This window comes from Carettochelys insculpta, chromosome 31 (assembly GCF_033958435.1).
Source record: "Carettochelys insculpta isolate YL-2023 chromosome 31, ASM3395843v1, whole genome shotgun sequence".
NCBI classification, from domain to species: domain Eukaryota; kingdom Metazoa; phylum Chordata; order Testudines; family Carettochelyidae; genus Carettochelys; species Carettochelys insculpta.
In genome coordinates, this window is record NC_134167.1 from 11,916,589 (window position 1) to 11,931,309 (window position 14,721).

Below are 14,721 nucleotides of genomic sequence, written 5' to 3' on the forward strand. Positions count from 1 at the left end.
GTGAGAACTGGGAAATTAATTACAATTCTTGATGAAAACACTCAAACTCTGCTCAAAAGAAGAGTGGGTTTGAGAATTGTGAGCAAAAAGCAGGGCAAATATTTGGGCCTGATTAAAATACAATTCTACTTGAGAAACACAGAAGGCCAATAATACTGTGTAGCTGTGGATCACTTTTTATACTACTTTTTCCATCCACAAAAAACTTAGAAACGTAGGGTTGGAAGAGACCTCAGGAGGTCATGGAGTCCAACCCCCTGCTCGAATCAGGACCAATCCCAACTAAATCATCCCAGCTTTACAAAGCCCTGGCTGGGATGTAAAGACCTCTAGGGATGGAGATTCCACCACCTCCCTCAGTAACCCATTCCAGTGTTTCACCACCCTCCTGGTGAAATGGTCTCTTCTAATATCCAACTTACACTTCCTGCATTGCAACTTGAAACTTTTGCTCCTGATTCTGTCATCTGTCACCACTGAGAACAGCGCACGTCCTCACTCCTTGTGATAGCAAGGAGTATCGGGGTTGAGTGCCAACCACAGACAGGTTGATTTTGCGCATCCCTACCAGATGCATGAAATCAAACTCCAGAAGATTAACCTGGAGCAGGTTGATCTTCTGGGTAGTGTTGACGTGGCCAAAGAAAGGATGGACTCTCATCCAAAAAGATGACCATTCTAATAGTAGTCCCTTACCACGGATGTGGAGTCTAATGCTTCTCTCTACAGAATCTCTTATTGATCGTGAAGATACTTCTTCCTTAAATGCCATGTTCTAATTATTTTCTTTATTCCTTCCCTTGACTCACTCAGCTCTCTCCTCTACTGGTTTGACCATGATGGATGAGGATGATGGATTGAGCGAGAGGGGTCTCAGCAACTCCCGGAAGAGATATGATGATGATGAAGGTGAGAGAAATTCGAGGTGTTCCACAATTTTCCTTCAGAGGGTGCTCCTATTCCCATTAAAATTGTTGAGCATATTTTATTTCGAATAAGAGGTCATCAGCTTGAGAAGGTTGAGAAAATATTGCCCTAGACTTTCTAAAGTCATCTGGGGTCTGATCCTGAGAGGCGCTGACTACCTGCAACCAGTGTTCCCTCTAGCTTTTCCATGTGTGGGTAGAATAAATTTTATGTGCACAAGGCAGGTATGAATGTTCACCACAAAGAGAAACACAGACTACCTGCTGTGGGTGGCTCTGCTAATCAACTGGGTGGCATCTGTATCTCTCCTGGGCAGCCACCCAACTGCTTAGCTTACAGGCAACACTGCTTGCAACTCCTGTTAAAGTCTATGGAACCCATAGCCACTCAGCATGTCTTGGAACAGGGCTGTTCAGTTGATCTGAAGACTACCTAGCAGAAATACCTGGCATAATAGATTAGAAAAGTGACACCAATATTCACCCCAAATTCAAGGCCAAATGGATGAAATGTGTCAAGTTTCCACCTAAATAAGTAAAAACATCCTTGGTGGAGGTGAAACTTGGTTTGGCAGAATCCTGCACCCCATGAGGGTGTATGTGATGGGGGAGACACAGAACCCAAAGTCCTGCATGCTTGTGGACTTCATGGCAGTGATGGGTTGGGAGTATCCAGACATCCTTGTTAGCCAAATAATAATATTTGGTGTTTCAGGCCTAATGGAAGATGGGTGGGGAGCAAATATACATTTCTCTCACTCTGGAGGAGCTGTTTTTTAATCAGCAAATGAAAAGCTTTGCAGCTTGCACACCCGGTGTGTTAAACTGGAGTCCTGCTTCTGCGTGGAAAGGTCTTTCATGGGCTGCTTTTTTACCCTCCACTGCAGACTACCATTCCATTTATATCGGGGTGCCAGTGCCACGGGGTTACAGGAGGAAAAGGCGGCGGCGGCGATCTGCCTCCAGCCGAGATAAAAGCAGCGAGAGTGGAAGACACTATGAGTGCCAGGACCGATCTGATACCGATGAAGGAGGACAAATAAGCTGTGATAATGGGAATGACTCAGCCAGCAGGACAAGTAAGTCCCAGGTGCAAGTCAAGAATAGTGAGAGACCAGTTCCATCTAGCTAATATTTCCTGAAGTGGCTTCTCTAGAAAACTGTGCATCATTTATTTTTCGATTTTTTTTTTTCATCAAATTGCAGGTGTGTGTGTGTTTTTTGTTTGTTTCAGGGATTGTAACCATTCATTGATTCCAGTTGGATTCAGTCAATAGCTTCAGTTAGGGAAAAAAAATCAAAATTGGACTTTTTTTCCTTCAGCTTTTTTTAAACACAAAATGGTGTTTTGATTCCACAGTTTGCTAATTTTAAAAAAAAAAAGGTGAAAAATACCTGAAATGGCCAAATCAAAATGAGAGGATTCAAAACCAAAATTTGGCCAAAAACATCCTGGTTGGTTTTTTTTTTTTTTTTTTTTTTTTAAAATGAATCAAAAGACTGAGGAAAAATCATTGAGAGGTAAATAGAAATGTTTTGGTATATTGAAAATGATTTTTTTTCCAGCTGCTCAAAAATGGGGAGGCAAACTTTTGAAAAAGCATGTTTGGTTCAAATTGACCCCAATTTTTTTTCCCAATTCAGCCCCTATATCCCAAAAAACATTATTCACACCATTTTAGTCTTCTGTAGCACTCAAGCTAAAATTGCCTTTGTGCATCAGCGCATGGGGGGAGTACTCAGCTAGCTATTCCAGAGCTATCTTTGCACTCCCCAAATTCCTATAGCCACCAGGGACCAGTTTGGTACTCGACTGCTCTGTAAACTATTGGTAGCTACAGAGCTCACAAAGGATCTGTTCTGGCAGCTGAATCACAAAGTGTTCAGGCTGCAAGAGGCCCTGGCCAGAACTGTCTAAGACAAACAACCTGGCTTCAATTCTCTGCAGCATCCACAAATTTGTCAGGTAAGATTTGGCTATAGAATTGGAATATAAGAACAGCTGTAGTGGGTCAGACTAATGGTCCATCTAACCTGGTATCTTATTTCTGACCATGGCTGGTGCCAGATGCTTTAATGCAGGGATGAGCAAACTTTTTATGTTGGGCACCACTTTTCGTCCCTATGTTTAGCAGGGCCCCCCTCAACCCATCTAATGTAATTCAAACTGACAGAAATTTTGGCTGTGTTCATATGAAAAAACAAACAAAAAAAAAAAACCTTTTCGGCATGTGTAAGAATCAGTCTGTAGAATGTAAAATGATCTGTTTTGTCCAATGTAATTTAACAAGCCCAAAAAATAGGACTCCATTTTCCTCAACAAATGTACAGGTATGTGTCGTTGTCAGGCAGCTTTTCTCCTGGGAGCATAATTTCACCTGACGGCTAATAGCTAGCTTGTATACTAACCACACTAAATAAATCTCTTCATCCTACATGTATATGAAATCTACCTACTGGTTCCTTGTGTGTAATGTACGTCCTGTAGTGGCTGGTCCATATAAGTACAAAAGCCTAGTACAGGTTAAACCTCTCTAGCCTGGCCCTCTCTCATCTGATAACATCTATAATCCAGCATGAATTTAGTTAGTCAGACAACCCTTATCATGGGTGGGACCAAGTTTCCCATGGTCCCGTAAAATTTTTTTCCAGCACCAGTCCTGGCTTTCTGGGTTCTGTGCTGCTATTTAGCTGTAACTTACCCTAAATGTCTTCTCAGAGCCCAGTAAGCAATGAAAGCATTGGTAATGTGTTAGAAAACATAGACCTCCCATGGTCAGGCAAATTCTCTTGTTCAGCACAGATTAGGGTCCAAGGGTGCCAAACTAGAGAGGCTCAACCTATACTACTGACGGCAAATGTTGTCCTGTTCCAGTTCAAATGGGCAGGGGCATGATCCTCATTTTTAAATTTAAAGGTCCTGGGTCCATTCTCTGCTAACGAAACATCGTAAATGATGTAGCAGTTGGTACAGTTGTGTTTTGGCCTCTTTTAAGCTATTCTAAATGGTATCAAAACCAGGAAGAATGCAGTCTTGATTTTTATTTTTTCCCCCAAGTCCCATGACACGAGTCATTGGAAAATACACCTTTTTGGTTTTTAGCAGATGGGATACTTTGAGGGTCAGTGTTAGACAGCAAGGTCATTTCAGTGCTATCTCTTCAAAGTGTCATGGTGCTGTAAGTCATGTTGTTATTTACCACTTCTTACTAAATCATAATGAATAGCTCAAATTTCTGGCCATTGTGTCAGGGCTGAATGCATGCCCTTTTACAGACCATTTCCTAGCTTTGCTTTTTGCATTTTTTCCCTTGTGACTGAATTGCAATGTTTATAAAGTACTTTGACATTTTGTGTAATAGGTAGGTGGTGGTGGTTGTTTCTCCTAGTTTTATTCTAACTGCAGTAGCCTCTAGAAACCCTAGCTAAGGTTCAGGCCCCCATTGTGCTAGACACTGTACAGACAAATAACAAACGAACCCTGGACAAGGGAGCTCACGGACTAGATGTCAGACAGAACATGAGAACTGAGCAAAGAAAACAAGCAGGGCAGGGATGAATGGGTTGGTGAGTTAGGAATATGTCCAGAATTTAGCAGAAAATGTATTCACCATTCTCCTATATTGCAAGCATAGTTGTCGGAGACAGGAAAGACCCTACTGGGTGCCATCTACTCTTTCTTCACCAGAGTAGGATTGTTCCCGGCACTCTATTCCCTAGAGCCTTGTCCAGTCTAGTTTTTAAAGCTCCTTAGTAAAGATTAACATTGTACATAGCAAAACAGCTGTCAATCTCTGAGTTAGCCCCCAATATAGGTTTTTCTCTTGTTTCTTTGAGTGCACAAAACCCAACTGCTGCAGGAGCTGGGTCATGTAAAGCGGCAGGGTAAAGGGGTTTGCTTTTCAACCCAGGCCGCTCTTTTAAGGGCACAGTGTTGTACTCACTGGAGAGTCTGCCTGCAGTTCATTCATGCTTTTCACTGGCCAAGTATTCCAGCAATTTGCTGGCAAAACTGCTCTTGTAAAGCCAAAGTACCAGTCTGGAAATCATGCCTGTAATTCTTAAACTATTTGGTTCCCCGCCTCCTCCCCCGACTTGGCAAAGCATAGCGTCCCAGTTAGTTATTCGATGTGGCTTACATGTTGATGCTGTGTGTGAAAGTTAAATGACAGAAAACCTGTAGGATCTACAGTTCAGGCTTGTCTTCTGTTTGTCTCTAGTAAAGGTGTTGTGTTCCACATCGCTGGCTGGGGTTTGTTCAAGGCAGTACAGTCCTCTGTAATTATTGCAAGTTATTTCTGAATAAGGCAGAATTTGCAAAGCACTTGTTCACAACTGTTTGGCAGTGTCTCCAAAATACTTAATGAAGCATTCTAAACCTACCTGTAAAAATTACCTTGGGGGAAAAATAAATCCAATGCAGTATTCCCAATGGATAGGTGTCAGGATGGGTTGAACCTCTCATCCAGCACCCTAGGGACCTGACCAGTGCCAGGTGACAAAATTTGCTGGGCCGGGGAGGTCTATATTTGCTAGCACATTACTAGTGCTTTCACCGCTTATTGGGCTCTCAGAAGACATTTAGGGGAAAATTACAGCTAAATAGCAGCGCAGAACACCAAGAGCCAGTACTGGTGGCTGGAAACAAACTTTATGGGACCATGGGAAACTTGGCCACACCCATGATGAGTGGTCATCTGGCTAACTAAAATCATGCCAGATTATGAATGTTACCTGACAAGAAGTTCTGGATTAGAGAGGTTCAGCCTTGTGTCCAAAAAACAAGGATGCGATGAGAAGGAGTACTAAAGCATGAGGCACCTGGAGAATCCAAAGCCTGTTTGGATTTAAGATAGGGCCTGTTCAGTAGTTGTAGTTTCGGCTTTGGTAGAACTTCCATTGGCTTCTGTGAGAAATTTTGCCCTTTGTCTGTGCTTGGAGTAAATCTGTGCAGCCTTGTAAAGTTGTGGGGATTATATCAAAACCTGTGCTGCTGCTCCCATCCTCCTACCTCTCTCGATTTCCCCCCCCCCCCCCCGCCCTGCGTTCACTCTCTCTCACACACCCGTGCACTCACCTCTTACACAGGCATCTCAGTGGATTTGGTAACCTCACGTCATGAGAGCCGATGAGAGGAAAGTGCTTTATATTCTCTATAATCTGCTCATTAAGCTGTGGAGTTTAACAAGCCTGAGTGGATAAAGGAGGTGGTTAAGGGTGGTTTTTTGTTTGCTGTGGTGTACGTTTAACAGGGAGGAAATGGGGGAAAGAATGCAAACTGTTCCAGGTAAGAACTGTTCCACGTGCTACTTCCGTCTCTTCCCAGTCTTAAAAACCTTGATGATCCTGGGCTTTCTATCTTCCTTCTCAAAGAAACTTCTTAACTGATTCAGGGGCTGGTAAAATGCAACTGCCTGGTTCCTGTTTGCAAATATAAGAGCAATGGATTAGAAACGCGGTATGGCATCGTAAAATCTACTGTGCTTGCTACAGAAACTTTTTGGTAGCAAATACAGCTCATACATCTCTGCAAGGGTAAGAAAAGTTGTATTTTGACCAGTTTGATTCTGCTTCCCAGCCTGACAGATATCAAACTGTAGAAGACTGCCTTAAAAATGAGCCACAACTGACCCCCAAAAATATAGCAAAGGGAGGTTAGCAGTACACCCACATGCAAGTGAGGGAGAGAGAGAGACTTCCATTTTGTAGCTGTAGCTCCTTCACAGTGTTCTGAAGTGGTCAGAGGAGGTGAACTGTATTTAGAATGGTCGGTCTTTTAGACAGACGGATAATTTAGAGCGGTCAGCTGAGCTTTTCAGTGCATTCTAAGGAATTTGTATGTCTCCTTCACCCTTAAAATGTATAGACATTGAGAATCTAAATCCCCTAAGCGGTTGTCAGACCTGAGGTTGGATCAGCACTACTGCTGGGATGCTTTATTTGAGAAGGCAGCTCATTGAAAGGATTAGTTCCATTGAACAGCCAGTGTTGCTTCTGTCTTGCCTTTGAAGGGGTGAGGAATGAACAGCAAAGGAGAAAAAGAAGCTCATTGTATGTTGCCTCCTTGAGCAGGACAACTACCTGCAGGAAATAAATGTTCTCTTTTGAAGGAATGGATAATTACAGTTTTCAAGTATATTTCAAACAGATGCTAGGTGCTAGTGAGTTATACACCAAGTGTATTTGAAAACTGCAGTAACTACAGATGATATTTTACACTCCCTGTTGGCAAATGCTGCATCTATCTATCTATCTTTCTAGCTATGAATGAATGAATGATACACAAGAGAAACAAAATTTGAGTTGATCTCTGTTTTGCAAAACCACATTAGCTGGGGTTTTTATCATGTTGGAGAAAGACTTGGGAAGGTGCACCTTTAATATATCAGTGCATACCTAGAACACAGATGCAGTATTACAGTAAACTCTTGGCTATCCGGCATTCTATGATCCAGAACTCTCAAATAACCAACATTTTAACCATAAGTAAATTGTTTTGTTTTCCGTAAATAGAGCAAATATGATAAGTTTACACTGTACAATTCTACTGTTGGTAAACAAAGTATTATGCAGACATTTTTGTTTGTTTCTTAATATGTAATCTTGTTTTTCTTCAGTGTTACACATTGCTAGGTATACCTCTCTATTATCCAGAGTGTTGAATATCCAGGGCTGCCAGATAAGAGAGACTACTGGACAGTTGCATAGAGTAACAATGTACATTTTAATATAATCAGTCTGTTTTATCTCTAGTGTTAATGATCAGCTCAGCCTTCAGCTCTGGAATGGTCAGGACCTGATTCTGATCTCACTGTGGTTTATATTAAGGTTAATTCCCTATAATAAGTGGGCTAGCACTAGTATAAAATTGGCTGAGTCTCCCCAATATGTCATCTTAGCAATATCTTTTTTAATTCTTCATGGGGGGTTTTTCACCTTGCCTTTGTGTCATCTTCTTCTTTCCCAAACCGTATATCTCTTTATGATCTTTGATAAAGTTCTGTGCATAAGTGTATGCTTTCTGCTTTAGCTTTTGTGAATTGCCTTTCAAAGGTGCAATAACTCTGCAAGCATTTGGGTTACTTTTTTGCTCAGAAAATGCAGAAAGCTTTTAATAAACTAACCATTGGCATTCTTCTGCTCACTTAATCCTGCATTCTGCAAGGCATCCAGTGGCTCCAAGTAGCAAAGTGACAGGGCATTCTAGTGAAGAAAGTTTTGAGTACAGCTGAGGTGTCCAAGTCTTGCAAGAATGTTGTCTCGGTGTTTCTCTGCAGATGCCCAGTTTGCATGCTCAGAAATAAATCTCCGTTTGACATCTTGCTAACTGAACATCTGGTCTCTTCACTTACAAAGATGAATGATGTATCAGATTTACCAGCTGAGAAAGATGAGTAAGAGCCACACAAGTGGCTGAAACTACAGCCAGGCTATGATAGGCTTTGCTTATTTCCAGTGAGGGAAAAGATTCTTCAGTTGAATAAATACTAAGAATTCTCTACAGCAGCTTCCTGCCCCCACTGCTCAGTGAAAGCCTGTCAAAGTTGGTTTAGCAAATAACTCTTTGTTCAGGTCAATGACCTGGGTCAGGGGAACAATGTGGCTAAGAATCTAGAGGAGGAAGACACATGGAAAATGATCTTAAGACCTTCCACTGGTATGATATTGAATGACTAGCTGCACTATGAATGCGGGGGAAGGCAACAGCCCAAGGATCAGAACCAGGAATAAAATGTAGGTCTCCAATTCTGAGATTTCACCTTCTGATCATCTTTCCCATATTATGGAGAGAAACCCTGTCTAAACACATTAACATCCTCGGCTCACTGGCCTACGAAGCACCATTTTTGCAACAGACATGAACAGAGACTTTTTTCTGTCCCTAACTTGAAGGACTAATCTCCTCTTCAAATTGCACCGAAGAATCTCATAACGCCCATTACACTCTCTGTACAAGCACACGTTGCACATCCATAGATGAGGAGAATCATCAGAGTAGCATGCTCTGCAAAGCAAAGAGGAGAGTTTAGACCTGAGCTTGTAGGATCAAATCCTGATTCAAAACTCCTGCAATGAAGTCAACAGAATTTTTGCTTGAGTAAGAACTTCTGGACTTAGCCCATGTTACAATTATTTTTTCTAACATGCTGATCATCTTGGCATATAGCAAATTACAAATGCAACTGTTGTATCCAGAGTGGTTTATACTATGAGAACTGATTTCATCTCCTGATCATCTTGGCATTTGACTGAAGCTATGTCTACACTAGACAAAGTAAGTTGACAGCAGAGACGCAATTCTAGCTATGGCAATTGTGTAGCTAGAAATGATGCATCTGTGCTCAGCTTATTTGGCTGTCCCTACATAGGAAGGTCAAAGGGAGAAATTCTCTCACCGACCTTCCTTACTCCTTGTGTCTTGTGAGGAGTACGGGGGCACCTGTGACTCCTGAGAGGTCGATTTTGTGCATTCTTACTAGACATGTAAAAATCGAACCCTGGAAGATGGACCTCCGATCAGGGTTGGTCTTCTGGGCTAATGTAGATGTAGCTTCAGTAACCTGAAAAAAAGATTGTCTCCTCCTTTGTTGGTGCTGAGTTGCTCAAACAAGAGCCTAACCTGACCACATACTGGTCTTCTCAAACTACATGCATTTTAATAAAGTGTTGGGTTTTAGCATTCTCTTCATATGTTGGAAGTTAATCCATTTATGAACATGTCTTTGTTAACAGAATCCCACTGCTCTCTGACTTGGGAATAAGAAAGTCTGCCAAATACAGTACTCAAGAAAGGGGCTAATTAAATTCGTGCATGGGGAAAAGGAAATCTCCTGCTATAGGTAGCAAAACTGACTTTCGTTTCTATAAAAATCAGGGGAAGCAGAATTCCTAACTGCTGTGAAAGAATAGGATATCCACTACCTTATAGTTTAGCCTGCTTTACTGCTTAAGACCCTTAAGCCATACCACCAGAGCTCAAGCATGATTGGTGAGCATTTATTCCACTTCAGAGGCTTGGTTATTATTATTATTAATTTAATATGCATATTACTGTAGCATACTGAGGCTTTGGTCACTATCAAGAGCCTGGTGTACTAGGTGCGGCACAACCACAAAGGCAGACAAACGCTCAGAGTTCATGACTGACTTATGTTTGGTACAGTCCAGAAGTTCTCCAGCAAAAAGCGATGCTGGGATAAAAGCGGAGGATGTGATCTGAGAGGTCAGTCACAATCTCTGATTGGATTCTGGAGCACTGTAATAATCATGGATGTGAAGACAAGGATGGTATCAGTCCTTTTCTATTGCAATTCTACGGACATTTAATGAAGTTCTGGCTCTGCATTCTTAGGCTAGATTGATACAGCACAGTTATGTCTAAGTAACAATCCTAGCGTCTACACAACACAACCACTATTTTGAAATAATTTGACTTACTTTGAAATTGATAAACCTCATTCTACCAGGAATAGCACCTATTTTGAAACAGGTCCTGTAAGAGAGGGAATAGAGCCTATTTTGAGATAACCCAGAGTGCATACAATGGCTCTATTCCAAAAGAGGCTCTGTGAATGTAGATGATGCATTTAGAAATAGCGGTGGGCTATTCTGAAATGCATTTTTGCATATAGCAGCATTATTTCAAAATAAGCTATTCCGGAATAGCTTATTTTGGAACGTGGTCAGTGCTGTAGATGCACAAAACAAAAAAAAGCCTTCCTCATCTGGCCATTAACAGCCTGATTGCAGTAAAGCCATTGCAGGTTCTGTAATGCAAAAGATTAGACCCACTCTTTCCGCACCAACGTTCCTCAGAGAGGGGGAGGAACACAGGTTAAAAATAATAATTAGGTGTGCTGGGCATGTCACAGAACACAGGCATAGAGAAGACAGATCCCAGCCCTGGAAAGCATAACAATTGACATGGCAACAAACAAATGCCACAGGTGGAGCTGGAGTGGGCTGGGGCTCTCAGCCTTTGCCCCTGGGAACAGGAGGACCTGGGTGGGTAACTTTAACTCTATGCACTGTTCTCAGCTGGAGGGACCTCTCCCCTCAGGGTACAGAGCTCTTGCTGGTGGGGGACCCTCTATGATGATAGTGTCCAATATGCTAGCCACTAGGCACTTGTGGTTATTTGGCTGGTTGAGTGTGGCTAGTCAGCTTGAGCAATAAATAGGTTTTCAGAATAATGTGGCTAGTTCAGAAATGGTTGGACACCATGTCTTTGAGAGCTACATGCCACAGGGGTGATGACACCCAATAAGAAATGGACAAGAGCTGTTCTGTATTGTTGTCCCTGCTGCCAGCCACTCCACAACCAGTCCTTTATATCATGTTCAAGTACTGAGTTAACTATTCCTCTACCATCCTGGACAAAAGGGCATGTAGTAGCCCAATCCTGGAATTTCTCCAGTGAGAGATTTCCATAACTGCCTTCGGAAACTTGTTCCATCACCCATAGTAACTACAGGTTGAACCTCTCTAATCCAGCACCCTCAGGATCAGACCGTAGAATTTGCTAGCCCATGGGAGGTCAATATTGTCTGGCCCATTATCAACACTTCCACTGCTGACTGGGCTCTTAGGAGACATTTGGGGCTAAACAACAGCACAGAACACTGAAAGCCAGGTCTGTTGGCTGGAAACAAACTTTATGGGACCACAGGAATCTTAGCCACACCCATAAGTAGTCATGGAGCTAAATAAAATCAGGCCAGTTATGGATGTTGCTAGACAAGAGCTCCAGATTAGAGAGGTTCAACCTGTTCTTTATTTTTACATCTAATTTGTTTTTTCCCTACTCTAGCATCAGCCCTTCACCTTTCTTCTCAGTCTAATGACAGGGGGGTTTTGTAACATCCCCTTTCAACGTTCTCGTCACCTTTTTGCAAGCCTGCACCCACCCAGCTCTTGGACCTCGCCTAAAACTTGGGAGATCCAACCGCACCACAGACTTCCTGTGTGATTTTGTGCAAGTCACTCAGCCTCCCCATGCCTCAGTTTCCCCATTTGTATAGTGAGGACAACAGCACTGCCACACCTCACAGTGGTACTGTGAGGACAAATTCACGAAAGGCTTGGAGAAGGGCCACATCAGTATCTAAAGGTAGTTTGAAACTATGACTTTCTACTCCGAATGCATTTGGGGAAAAAAGCACCTCTCTGCATGACCCTGACGTGACCACACCTGGGGTATTGTGGTCATTTCTGCACATCTCATGATTCCAAGGATAGGGGTGAGGAGCTGGAGGGAGTTCTGAAAGGAAGAAGAATTGGGAGGAGGGCCAGCCTTGGGAAGAAAGATTAGAAGTGGACGTGCTTAGCATGGCTAAGTGACTGCAAGGAGGCAGTCAAAACCACCTGGAACTATCTGCTGCCAATAAGCACCCAGTAGCAGGGAATCAAAGACCCCTGGAACTGGAAGGGACCTCAAGAGGTCATTGAGTCCAGTCCCCTGTTCTCTAGGCAGGACCAAGCACCATCTAGACCATCCCTGATCGATGTCGGTCTAACCTGCTCTGAGAGATCTCCAGTAATAGCGATTCCACAACCTCCCTAAGCAATTTAGTCCAGTCTTTAACAACCCTGATGGTTAGGAAGTTTTTCTTAATAACCAACCTAAACCTCCCTTGCTGCAATTTCAGCCTATTGCCTCTTGTCCTACCCTCAGAGGCCCTCCTCCTCGTAACACTTCTTTAGGCACTTGTAACCTGCCATCATGTCCTCTCTGTCTTCTTATTTCTAAACTAAGCAAGCCCAGTTCTTTCAGTCTTCCTTCACTGCTCTTGTTCTCTAGACCAGAGGATCATCTAAAGCAGTTCTATGAATGAAGAGAACGTTTAGGCTGAATGTCAGAAGGGGCAAGGGCGTGGGAGAGAGATGGTCATTTTGTGGAAGGGGTGGGAATTTATAAACAGGTTGAACCTCTCTAGTCCAGAACCCTTGGGCCCCAACCCATGCTGAATGAAAGAATTTGCCAGACCACAGGAGGTCAGTATTGTCTAGCAGCATTACTAACATTCCCCCTTGTTTACTGGTATCTTAGAAGACACTGAGGGGTAGATCAGAGCTAAATAACAGCACAGAGCACTGACAGCCAGGACTCGTAGCTGTAAACAAACTTTATGGGACCATGGGAAACTTGGCCACACCCGTGACAAGTGTTCATCGGGCTAAATAAAATGCCAGATTACCGATGTTGCTGAATGAGAGAGTTCCCGATTAGAGAGGTTCAGCCTGTAGATTGGACAAAGCACTAGTGAATGTGCTAGAAGTGGCAATCCTGCAGAAGTAGGGGAGAAGGCCAGGTGTTCACTGAAGTGTTGCCAACACTTAGAACTGTATCTCGTGTGTTTTCACCATTCATTCATCTTTCCTTATCCCTACTTGGCCCCTTTCACTTAGCTTTTTGATCGCACTCTTTATAACAGGGAGGGCTGAATGTTTCCATACCTCCTAAGATGCTGATTAGTAGAAAGAGGAACAAAAATCTTTTTGATTTTTAAAATTCATTTATTAGACCCGCTTTATGCATGTAAGCAAAACACCTAAATGTAGAATAGTAACAGAGAGGAAGCCGTAAATGTAGTATAATGAACTGGAATTAAGCAATCTGGGAATTTTCTCCACCACTGTTGTAGTTATTCTGCCTAGGTTATGTATGTTGTGTCCTATGTGCCTGTTGGTGTCACTACTTGAGAGAAAGAAAGGACATGTCTCCATCAGTTTTGACTCTCCTGTTGATGTCCCCCTTCAACATAGCTTCTGAACTCTTGCATTTTCACTCCAGCTCTTCTTCGCCTCCCCCCCAACTCATTTACATAATTATTGGCAACTCTGGACTGGCCGTGCCATAAAGGAGAGAGACCACCTCGAAGCTGGCCCAAGCATCTCTCCCTTGGGAATCCCACAAGTGGTATTTACCTTTTGAACAAAGGTGTTCTCCCATGGCAGGCATTTTTCAGCTCTTTGGAAGTGAACCCAAATAGCACAAGTGAATGACATTCCAACACACCAGGGACGTGGCAGGCTCTTCTGCCAGATTCCTAGTAAGACTTTAGGGTCTGCAGTAACTGGTGTGTTCAGCTCTGTATAACGTAGGCCGTTAAGATTCCTTAACACTCTGTTCATTTAAGAACAGGGAAAGCCTCCTGGCCGAATGCAAGTGCCGTTACTTGGCAGGCCTCACCTTCCTGCTCTTTCTGTTATCTGCTGCAAATTCCTCAGAATTAGATGATGGTAGTGGATGATGGCTCAATATCTGGATGGCGGTCGGTTTCAAGATTTGGACACCGCGTTCCAGCAGTGGTCCCAATAGCCAATACAGAGGGAAAAGTGGCCTCTCTGCTTCTACTTAAGGTTCCTCTGTTAAAGCATCTGAGGATTGCATTAGTTCTTCTTTAGATTGGGCAGAGAGGGATCTGTAACACATGCGAAGTGCACATTTGTGGTGTTTTTACACAGCAAAGTTATTTTGGATTAACGGTTGCTATTCCGAAATAACTTTGAGAGCATCCACAGAGCAAAACTGTGAAATAGCGGGTGTGTTATTTTGAATCCTGTAAATCTCATTCTATGAGGAATAGTTCCATTCTGAAATAGACAGGGAATAAGAGCTATTGCAAAATAGGGGGCCACTAGCCCCACCCAGGGTACCCTGCTAGCCAATCGGTGTGGGGGCTCTATTTCAAAATAGCCGAGCGCTCTTTTGCTACACGTTTTGTGCATATATGCATTATTTTGAAATAAATTATTCTGGAAAAATCTCTTCTGGAATAGCTTATTCCAAAAT

At 42.8% G+C, this 14,721-nt stretch overlaps 1 protein-coding gene across 1 annotated transcript in view; it reads left to right on the forward strand.

Annotated features, from left to right (window-relative positions):
- The window catches only part of SLC4A5 (solute carrier family 4 member 5), a 113,394-nt gene that overhangs the window by 8,822 nt on the left and 89,851 nt on the right, over window positions 1–14,721 (forward strand). Inside the window, exons 2-3 of the mRNA XM_074981542.1 lie at window positions 814–909; window positions 1,814–2,005. Coding sequence (XP_074837643.1) covers window positions 837–909; window positions 1,814–2,005 — 265 coding nt within the window. The 5' untranslated portion in view covers window positions 814–836. The remainder of the gene's footprint in view (window positions 1–813; window positions 910–1,813; window positions 2,006–14,721) is intronic.